This window comes from Camellia sinensis, chromosome 3 (genome assembly GCF_055761805.1).
Source record: "Camellia sinensis isolate YWXY chromosome 3, ASM5576180v1, whole genome shotgun sequence".
Classification (NCBI taxonomy): domain Eukaryota; kingdom Viridiplantae; phylum Streptophyta; class Magnoliopsida; order Ericales; family Theaceae; genus Camellia; species Camellia sinensis.
Window position 1 is genome coordinate 16,361,747 of NC_138963.1, and position 11,810 is coordinate 16,373,556.

The 11,810-nt window shown below is 30.4% G+C and overlaps 1 protein-coding gene across 1 annotated transcript; it reads right to left on the reverse strand.

The window, feature by feature from the left end:
• Nucleotides 1-10,587: 10,587 nt before the first annotated feature.
• On the reverse strand, nucleotides 10,588-11,610 carry LOC145821342 (uncharacterized). The gene is made up of 2 exons (XM_082917848.1): nucleotides 11,473-11,610; nucleotides 10,588-11,295 (listed from the first exon to the last, which is right to left on the reverse strand). Exons 1-2 carry the CDS (start codon nucleotides 11,608-11,610, stop codon nucleotides 10,588-10,590), a joined length of 846 nt encoding a protein of 281 aa, XP_082773974.1.
• Nucleotides 11,611-11,810: the final 200 nt, after the last annotated feature.

Consider the following 11,810-nt stretch of genomic DNA (forward strand, 5'->3'; position numbering starts at 1 on the left):
GAAAGTGACTATTTTAATTGATCTTTTAATATTTTACTAAAAAATGTGTAAAAAAATTTTAAAAAAAAAGTGAAATAAGGTTATTTTGAAAAGTTAGTTAAAAATTAATGTTTTAGTTTCTTTAAAAGAAATATGTAAAAAAATAAAAAGATAATATGACTCAAAATAAATTAAAAGTTAAAAAATGATTTTTAACCCCCTACTCAAAAGATGCCGTAATTGCGTATATCAAATAAATGTAAAAAGTTAATAGAAATAAAAGAAATAGGGGTCAATATTGAGATACAGTTAAAAATTCAGAATTTAAATTGTTAAAATTAAAATATTAGGATTTAATATGAAAAATACATCAAACCCTAGGATTTTTTTTTTTTTGTAATTATCCCTAAAACATTATTATGAGAAGTAAGTCAAAAATTGATTTCTTAATTTTTTATATTTTTTTAAAAAAATACTATACAAAAATAGAGAAATAATATAATTAAAAAAATTAATAAATTACTAAAAGAACCTATTGCATGTAAATCTATTTGACCGATTTGCTTTTGGTTTTTGTGTGTTGGCAAAGTTAACCCGAAGTGATGGAAATGACAAGACGAATAGAGGGGTGCTTTACAAAATAAAGATGAGTTAAAATAACTTATTAATTAAAATAATTAATAAAATAAAATATTATATATAATTTATTAATTATTTTATTTTATTTTTTTGATAATCATTAATTCAATTAAAAAAAATAACATCTTCCCTAATATAATTTTTTTACTTAAATTAAAATAATTAATTAAAATAGCCAATTTTTCAAATAAGACCATATCCTAACATTTTGGCCCGTAAGAAAAATTATTGATTCGTACATAGACAACAACACATGACACTCATATATATGGAAAATGATTGGTGGCCCTAAAAAATTTGCCCCTAATGCCCCTAATTTCCATTTTTGGAAACTGTTTCTTTTTTTCTTTCTTTTTTCCTTTTTTTTTTTTTTTTTTTTTTACTTAAAGTGGAATTTCGGGGCATTCGAGCCCCGAAATTTAGGGCCCTCAATCACTTCCGCATATATATTGTGATCAGTAGAAAGAATAAGGTTTATCATTTTATATTAAGGCCAAGTTTGGGATGTCCTAAATAATTCATTTTTTTTATCTTTTTATCTTTTTTTCATCGCATCACCTCTCTACTTTTCTGCACATCTTTTCGTAAAAAGACAAAAAGTGCACTTATTTAGGTCATCCCAAATAACCCCTAAGCCTATGTTTGGAAAGGGAGATTTGGGCTAAAATAGTCTTATAATACAAAACAAATTATTTTAGCCCAATAAAATAAAATATCTCATTTAATTCATAATTATTACATTTTTTTTCTCAAAAAAGTCAAAAAAACCCATTCCAAACGATACTTTTTAGCCCAAGCTAAAATAGTAAAAAAATCAAAGAACCAACTCACTTCTCAAACGAACCCTAAGAGAATATAAAGGCCTTATTTGGTAATTATATGTGACGTGGCTAAGCCCATAGAGGCCATAGCCCACTATAAACAACCTAACCCCATCACTTGGAGCCTAGTACATAACCCAGTTGGTGGAGTCCAGAACAACTGGAATCCAACATGGCACAAAGAGCCAATGACATTCAGACATATGGCAGGCAAAGGACAAGCCACATCAGCAGACAAAGACCTGCAAAGTTATTGCCACTGCACATCACCATTAATGCAGCCCATCACAGCATTTATTACGACAACACCTCCCCGTCGGAACAGGACCCCCTTACCCTGAACAAGGTAAGGTACAGCATAGACTTTCGGCGATGAGGGTAGGTCGAAAGGGACAGCGAAATGATTATCAAAGGATATAAGCAAACGTTGAAGACTAGAAGAAGGTTAAGTTTTTTATCTCTAATCTCTCCCTACATGCTTTACTTCTCTTCCCAACTTGCTCGTCGGAGGGTTCACTAGGAGACTACCCCGTTCCCCATTGAACTTGTTTGCAGGTTATCCGGTGAGCTTGATCATTTGGACCTGGGTTTGAGGAGCTTGGACCAGTCCGATCCATTCACTGAGACAAACTGTATTAACAATATGTTTTATTTAAAAAATAAAAAAGTAATAATAAATTATCATATCATTTTTTTTATTTTTATATATTTTTTTATAAATTAAAAAAATATTAAAATAACTGGTTTACAAACGAACCCGAAAAGGCAAGAAAAGCTATAATTAACTTAAAGACATGAGCACGTAATAAGTACCAACCAATAATTTTTAATAAGATGCAGAGAAAAACAGTTATATAGGTGGAGCAGAGTAGGGAGGGATTGAGTTGTACAAATCAATTCTCTTTCTGGTCCCAACTAGGAATTCGGTTCTTCGGCCGCCCTACCCGGCAGCCCCCAAAACGACGTCGTTTTGGGGTTTTTTTTTTTTTTCTTTTCTTCTTCTTCGTTGTTGCTTTCTCTCTCTTCGCAGAGAAACCAAAGGGAGGGGAACGGAGAGGGAGAAGAGGGAGGAAGGAGGAGGGAGGAGGCTGCGACCGTCGCCTCGCCGCCGGCCGTGGCAGCCGTCCGATCGTCGCCCAACCCACCTCGTCGCAGCAGCCGCCGTCTCCTCCGCCTCCGGCGCCGCCTCCTCCTCCTCCTCCTCCTCCCCCACTGGTTATGGCCCCCTCCAGTCCGGCCCTGCCCTTCCCTTCCCTTTCCCTTCCCTTCCTCCTCTCCCTCCTCCCTCCTCCCTCCTCCCTCTTCCTCTCCTTCCTTCCTCTGCGTTTTTTTTTTTTTTTTGAAAATTTGCCCCCAAAACGACGTCGTTTTGGGGGCTGTTGGAAACGGCTGCTGGGTAATGCGGCCGAGAATCCGCGCTCCCCAACTAGGGGCTGGCTTCCGTTCATCCATTATCATATTAAAGGGTACTATTAAGCTCGTAAAGGCACATTACATATTTTATTTTAATAATTTAAATTATTTAATGCGTAAAATTTATTAAATATTATAAGTGTGTTTGATTTGTATTTGTAGAGTAATTCTTGAGATAAAAGTACAAAAACTTATTTGGTTTGTTTTTTTTTAGAAATAATTTTAAAAAATTATTTTGGAGAGAGAGCTTTTAAAAAAAATGATTGATTTGATGTGTATGAGAGAGAGTGAGTGAGTGATTTTGAAAATTAGGTAACTAAACAAAATTTTGAAATTTTTTTTGAAAAAATTTGTTTGGTTTGATTATTCTTGAAAATTTATTTGTAGATAATTTTTTTCAAAATTTTTTCTGAACAATAAACAAAACCTAGCCTATATATTTGTAAAAAATTATATTGATCGGATATCAATAATTACGTAATTAAATCAATTTTATATAAAAAAATAAATAATGAAAAAATTAATGATTAATAAAAATTTAAATCGATAAAATAATTATCGATATTTGATTAATGTAACTTTTAATAAATATATAATATTTAACAAGTTTTAAATATTAAACAATTGAAATTATTAAAACAAAATACGTGATACACTCTCAATAGCTAATAGTATTCTCTAGCCAGCCCACAAAAATAAAGACAAGGCTGTGATAAAATCTTTGCTTGCAGAAGATTTGTCGGACCCCAAATTTCGAAACAGTTTTAAGTTGAATTTGGACTCACTGCTGTCCCAACAGTCCTTCGGTAAGACCAATGTTTGCTCCATTTTCACTTTTTGGATTGTTGGAGATATTTTAGATAAGTGTATTTTTTATTTTTTATGAAATATGAGTTGAATTTGAAGTGATATAGTTGAGAGGTGATGTAATTTAAATAAGATGATATAATAGTGACTTTTTGATTTTTTTAAGAGATGCCAAACCTAATCAGTCACGTTTGTGCATTTGTAATAAAAGTTGAAAATTAATTTTTTTATATTTAAAGATATTTAGAAAATTGGTTTTTAGTTACTAGTGAAATTACAATTTTACTCCTCATTGGTCAAAATATACTACATGGGTGAAATTATAAATATTTTAAATTGAATAAGGTTAGTTTGATCATTTTATTATGATATGACATCATAAACAAATATTAATAAAAAAACCAAAAATAATTTTTCACCAACTTTTCAAATCACTTGTCCAAAAGAGCGAAAAGTTTGATTAAAAGTCAAAAAGTCACTTTTTACCATCTTTTCAAAACACTCCTTAAATTTTGACTAAAATAGTTAATAAATTAAAATTAAAATTTAAATAATTAATAAAATATTATATTATATTATCAACAATGATTCATCCCCCTTTTTCTCCCACCCCCTTTGACCCCCTCTCTCTCATTGGTTACCTTTTCTTTTTCTTTTTCTTTTTTTTTCTGCTCCTCCAATCACCACCTCCCACGTGGCAAAGAGGGTGAGGGGGTGACCCCCCAAAAGGGGGTCCCAAGCATTATTCTTATATTATATTATATTTTATTTTATATATTAATTAATTATTATTTTTACAATTATCTATTTAATTATAAAAAAATTTACAAATCATTTCAAATACAATTTTTTCATCTCATAAAAAATTAAATAACTAGTTAAAATAATTAAATTTCCAAACAAAGCCTATATATGCAATAGTTAAATAATAATTTATGTAAAATATATATTAATTATATATTATTAATCATATAATTAAATATTTTTGTTTAAAGAAAAACAATTTTTAAAGATAACTGATCATGATATTTGATTAAATTATTATTTTTTTGAATTTTTTTTGCAAAATGATTGACTTTTTAGTTTTTCTTTTAAATTTTTTGATTCATCACCTACAGGTAAAAAAAAAGTCAAATAAGTCAAAATTTTTTTTTACCGTATTTCCAAAACACTGCCTAAGATAAATAAGTTGAACAGTGATGATCAATAGCTCTAAAGGAGAGAGTTTTACTGAACTGACACTTTAAAAAAAAAACGAAACAAAAGTTAAGTCAAAATATTCCATCAAGATAGAATCTACAACATTGCTACTATTTCATTTGTGTAGCTTTAGAGCATTCCCATCGGTTTATCAAAATTTTATCTTAAAGTATTATTAAAAAATTTATTCACTATTTTAAAAATCACTTTTTTATATATTTTTCCTATCAAACTCCCTATTCTTTTCCTAAAATATTATTAAAATATTTTATTCCTATTCTTTCACTTTGCATCTTCTTGTTTCACTTTTCCTTTTAAACCCCATATCCCATGAAACAATTGGACCTCAACCTCCAGGGGTTGAAGAAGATGATGTTCAGGGCAGTGACCCAAATGAAGACCCAAACTGTTCTGGAACAAACGGTTTTGGAACAATGACCCAAATGAAGAAGATGATGATGATCATAATAAAGAGCAGACAGCCAACGACGGGGAGGTCGACCGGCCGGTCAACCGCCGGCCGGACATCCGGATGGATGACCGACGAAACAAGTTTTGCAGATATAAGAAAGTTACAGTAACTCCCCACAAATAGGGAGTCATTGTAGCAAATATCAGTTTAGGGAATTGTTTAGGAGTTCTGCTGGAGGTGTATAAAACGATTTCAACTCTTTAAAATAGGTAAGGAGTGAGTTTGGAGGGATTGCTGGGGATGCTCTTAGAGCTGCTACTTTAATGATCCCAAGCATTATTCATAAATTGAATGTGAGAAATGGGCTAGAAATTAATTCTATTATGAGAATAGTCACCAATGTTTTGCACAAAAGAAACAGAGTATTTTACAATCATTGATCAATCAAAAAATTTGTTATTTTTAAAGTGACAGCAAAAAATATTTCGCAAGTCATTTGAATTTGAATTGTATCTCAAAATTCATCCCTTAATTATTGGAATATCTGTGCAAAAAATAAACGCTTCATTTGATTATTTTAAAAAACAATTTATTGGTTTATTTAGCCCATTTAATTATAAATAAATAAAAATCCACATCTCAACTAGCATATATATTATTGGTGTTTTGAGAAGATGGTTAAAAATTGACTTTTGACTTTAACCAAGCTTTTGGCTTTTTTAGAAAAGTGATTTGGATATGCTTTTGGCTTTTTTAGAAAAGTGATTTGGATATGCTTTTGGCTTTTTTAGAAAAGTGATTTGGATATGCTTTTGGCTTTTTTGATTAATATTTATTTATGATGTCACGTGACAATAAAATGACTAAACTACTCTCACTCAAAGTAGAAAATTTATATTTTCACTCATGTAAACATAAAAAAACATAAAGGATATAATTATAATTTTATATGTGACTTTTTTTTATTTGCTAAATGACTCCTTTACTGAAAAAACTAACCTAACTTTTTTAGCAAACATGTTAGAAACGTAATTTTTTACTAAGTTGCCAAAAGTGCAAATTGTCAAAATGTGCAAGTATAAAAAAAATTTCAAGGATGGAGCAACATAGGGTCCAAAAATTTGACTTTCAATTCTTTCACATTCTAATTAATATGATAAATTTTATCAAGTTAATTTTTTTTTAGTACAAGAGACACATTTTCGCTTTCTTAATTTTAAAAATAAAATCATATGTTTACTTTATATCAGCTTAAAATAGTGGTCTAATACACCCTCTAAAAAAAATTAGTGGTCTAATAAATTTATATTAAGATCTAATTAATAATTCAAAACTTAAATAAAATACTTTGTTTGTTTTATTTACTTTCTTGCATGAAATAATTCTTTTAAAATGTTTAATATGTCAAAATAATTCAACAATTATATATACGTAATTAAATAAAATATATTTTTTATATTTGATAATTTTTTTAAAAAAAATCATAAATATTATATTTTTAATTATATATAAATTAGGTGTAATTAAAAAAAATTATATAAAATATTTTTAAAAAATAAATAAATAACTCAAACAGATAACCAAACATCATTATATGAAAAATTCAACACCAACTCTTTTGTACTACTGTATTAGGTGTTGTGTTTGTCAGGAAAAAAATAAAAAATAAAAAATAAAGGGTTAGCCTAGAGATTCTAAATAATTTATTAAACAGCAATGATTGAGGGCCACAATTTTTGTGGCTCAAATGGCTCAAAATTGCTAAAACGACGTCGTTTTGAGTACAAAACAACTTCAAAATTGTCAAAACGACGTCATTTTGGCAATTTTGAGTCATTTGAGCCACAAAAATTGTGGCCCTCAAACATTTTCCTTTATTAAAATTGTTACAAAATCGTATGAGACTTACATATTTGTGAGTTGGTGTGGATTTTACATTTATGTGTGAAATTTTATAAAAAAATTGATAAATCATTTGAGAGCATTTTCCAAAAATTAAGAAGGGTCAAAGTAGAGCCAGGATGATAGTAGTAACAATCCCGGTTGGTAGCTCGAAATTCGTGGGTCGAATTTGGCTCGACACCAAAACGACGTCGTTTTGGTGTCTATTTTTTTTTTTTTTTCCTGTGTTTAATCAGAAACGAAGAAGAAGAGGAGAGAAGAAGAAGAAGAAGAAGAAGAGAAGAGAGAAGAAGAAGAAGAAGAAGGGAAGGGAGAACTGGACAGGAGGGAGCATCAACCAGGGGCGGAGGAGCTGCGGAGGCTGAGCTGCTGCACGAGCATGAACCAGTACGAGCCTATCGTCGACAGAACCAGCACCCGCCGTCGTCGGCAGAACCAGCACCCGCCGTCGTCGGCAGAACCAGCACAAACCAGCACGAGCCTGTCGTTGGCAGAACCAGAACCAGCACCAGCCCGCCGTCGTCCTCCGCCATCGTCCTCGTCCTCCGCCGTCGTCCTCCTTCTCTCTTCCTCTTCTTTTCTTCCTCTTCTCTCTTCCCTGTTCCTCTTTTCTCCTTCTCTCTCTCTCTGTATTCAAATGCCAGAAAAAAAAAATTCGACCCAAAATCAGGCCACAGACTTTCGAGCTACCACCTATTTTTCTAGTAGTAATATGGGGTTGCTTCTTTTTAAAAGTGGCGTTGAGGTGACCATAATTTAAATAGTTTAATATGTAAAATTTATCAAGTATTTTATTTTTATAAAAATTTATATTGATCAGATATTGATAGTTATTTAATTAGATTAAATTTATATTAACGGTAAGTATACTTTAAAAATAAATTACTGACACAAATATAATATGATCAAGTGACTATTGATATTCGATAACTATAAAAAAGTACTCAAGAAGATATACATATTGATAATTTTAATTATTAAAATGAATCTAAAATAAGAAATTATTTGAAATAATCTAAATAAATATACTTTTTAATTATTTACAAAAAAATATATAAAAATAAAATAAAAAATTAATCACCATGTTTGTTTTCAGTTTTTTTTAAAGTACTTTTCAGAAAATTCTACTTTATTATTTTTCGTTATTTTTTTTGTTTTACTGAATTTTTTTTAAAATATTTTACGTAATATTTTTAATTTTTAGACACACTTAACACAAATACACTTAAAAAATAATTTTTCTGAAAAAAATCTTTAAAAAATTCACTAAATACCAAAAATATAAAAATAAAAATATGTAAATTCAGTATATTTTTCATATTGTTGTGTATTTATTAATTTTTTAAAATATTTTTTTACAAATATTTTATTTTTTAGATATATCTAAGTAAAGTACATTTAAAAAAGTTATAAAAAAACATAAAATTTTAATTATATTCACTAAAAATAAAAATATATAAATAATAAAAAACTAAATTCAAAAAAGTAAAACCAAATCAACTTTTTTGTATTGAAACTTTTTTAGTCTGATTTTTTTAGTCTTGTTTGATTTTTGTTTTGAGACCTTTTTTATTTTTTTGAGAAAAAATGTAATAATTATAAATAAAAAAAAATATTTTACCTTATTAACTTTTATATTTAATTTTATATTTTTATAATTATTTAATCTCAAAATGAATGCCAAACCGAGGCTTAAGCCTCGCTTGGGAAGCGGTCGGTTTAGTCAAAAATTTATTAAAAAAGTCAAAAAGTCAAAAAGTCAATAACCCATATCAAAAAGTCAAAGATTTTGGGTATGTTTGGTTTGTGTTTGAGAGATGTGTTTTAGAGATAAAAAGTACGAAAAGTTGTTTGGTTTGGTTTTTTTCAAAAGATGTTTTGAAAAATTATTTTGAGAGAGAGTTTTGAAAAAAATGATTGATTTGATGTGTGTGAGAGAGAGATTTGTTTGGAAAACTTGTTTGGTTTACAAGTTTTGAAAATTTTTTTTGAGAAAATTTGTTTGATTTGATTACTTTTAAAAACTTATTTGTAGAGAAAATTTCTCAAATTTTTTTCAGAAATACAAACCAAACGAACCCTTTATTTTCTCTCTACTTTTTACACATCTTTTCATAAAAAGTCAAAAAGTCGTCCTAAACATACTAATTTTTTTAGTTCATATTTTAACTAAATAGGCAAAAAATTACTAAATTAACATGTTCCCAAAACGAGGCCTTAATATAACTAAAAGAAGTGGAATTGGACCGTCCAATTGAAATAAGAAACTGGAGAGTAGCGAATCTCCAGTAGCCTCCGTTTGAAAAGTGGGCTGATTTTTTAATTTTTTGACTTTTTTGATTATTTTAATTTGGGTTAAAAAATTTGATTTGAAAAAGATTTTTAATTTTTTGACTTTTTTAACTTTTTTTATAAAAAAAGAATATAATGATTATAAATTAAATGTGATATTTTATTTATTAGGACTGAAATAACATATTTTATTTTTTTTTTCACTAAAATAATAAAAAAAAATTTAAAAACCTTCTTTGCAAACGGTTCATTAATGTAGTCAGTGTTGGGATTGTCCTTCACTCAGTACATTACATTGCTTGTAGAAGTGAAGAAAGTATCTTGTTGATGGGTCACGAGTGACGTGGCAGGAGTGTGTTGCTTCAGGTTCGGCAGGTTCGGTCTGTTTTGTTCCCGAGTCAGACATTCCCCACCGTCTATTTTAACGGTCGTCTCTTCCACGTCCTCATTTACGGCCCCTGTCATTTTCTGCCGCCGTTGGACCTGCTCTTCCCGCCTCTTTGCTTTTTTCCCTCCCCTTCTCTCCTCGCGGACTCCAAATCCCTCCTAATTCCATTTAATTTTAAAACGATAAATTGCAAATAAATATAACTTAAAATATGGATCGTCAAAATTATAAATATTTCCTTATAATTTTTTTTATAAGGAATTAAAATTTGTATACGGCTTTCAATTTAGGAGGATGCACCAATAAATCCTAAATTAATAACTTATGCACTGTTTAGTCTTAAAAGTTTTCTTATAGACTGAAAGGTCCCATTACAATGTTAATAACATCAAATACAATGTTAATAACATCAGAGTCATGTTACAAACATTAGATTTCAAACATCTAATGTTCATCAAATTTCAATAATGTTTGAAAATATAGGATGAAAAACATCTAATATTCATCAGATTTCAATAAATTTTGAAATTATAGAATGAAACATCAGATCATTTACATCATTCACATCATGTTGATGTAAAAATGGGACTAAATGGAGCATAAGAAAACTTTTAGGACTAAATGGTTCAACGTTTCAAAAACTATGACTTATGGGTAAATTTTCCTTCAATTTATGTTATGCATTAAAAATTTAGATCAATTTTTTTTTTTTTTTTTATAGACAGGAAAAGCAATTACAAGGAAAAGGGAGCTTTCGAAGCCACCAACGCCATTAAGGAGGGAGAAACTTCCTCCATCCAAATGCGAGGTGAATCAAAATCAAAAGTTAACCTATTTAAACAATGAGTCACAGAATTGCCATCTCTATAAACATGCGAGACGGATGAGGAATGAAACTGCAAGAGGAGTGCTTGAGCCACATCTACGAAATGACCATAACACGATAAATTTTCTGTCTTTCCTTGAATTGCAGACACCACGTTGAAAGAATCTCCTTCAAGCTGAATATTATCCAACCCCAAGTCATATCCAAATTGAAGCGCTTTAACGGCACCCAAAGCTTCCACACAATCCACATCTTCCAGATAATGAATTTGCTCAACCATAGCAGCAATAACCAACCCATTACTGTCACGAACAATAATCCCAATACTAGCAAGTGCTTGGGTCTTCCGAATCGAGCCATCAAAATTCAATTTAAACACCCCTTCTTGTGGTGCAACCCACCTTCGAACCAGCAGACGATGCACTGGAATTTGGCTGCATTGGTGAACTTGAGCATACTCTGTTACATACTTCTCAGCAAAAGCCACAACATCATCTATGGTTCTTACCTTATGTTCAAAGAGAATGGAGTTCCGTTGATTCCATAAACCCCGACAAATAGTAAAAAATAAAGCCATCAACTTCATATCATACTTTGTCATAAGATTGCAAACCCACTGAAAACAATTATTAACAGGCATAACATTGAGAACCACCGAAATCGAGCTGGACATCCAAACTTGCCGTGCAAACCAACAATTATGAAAGTAATGGCTCACGCTTTACACTTCATCACCACACAACTCACATAAATCCACAGTCACGATATGTCTTTTTCGCAAATTTGCTCGCACCGGTAACAACCCAAGACACATTTTCCAGCCAAATATCTTGATTTTAGTCGGAATCTGCAGTTGCCATAGAGCAGTCCAAAACTGCTTCTTTGACAGACCATCATCGGAGGTGACACCAAGGCCATCCGAGCAGCCCATATCCACACACAAATGATACGCCGATCGCACTGAAAATTCACCACTTCACGTGAAATGCCAAACTAATGTATCCGGGGGTAAAGTTGGACAGATAGTTGACTTTTTGATCATTTTAGGCTGAGGCTAAAAAGTCTTCTTATGGATAGATTTTTTGACTTTTATGACTTTTGTAAGAGAAAAAAATATAATAATTATGATTT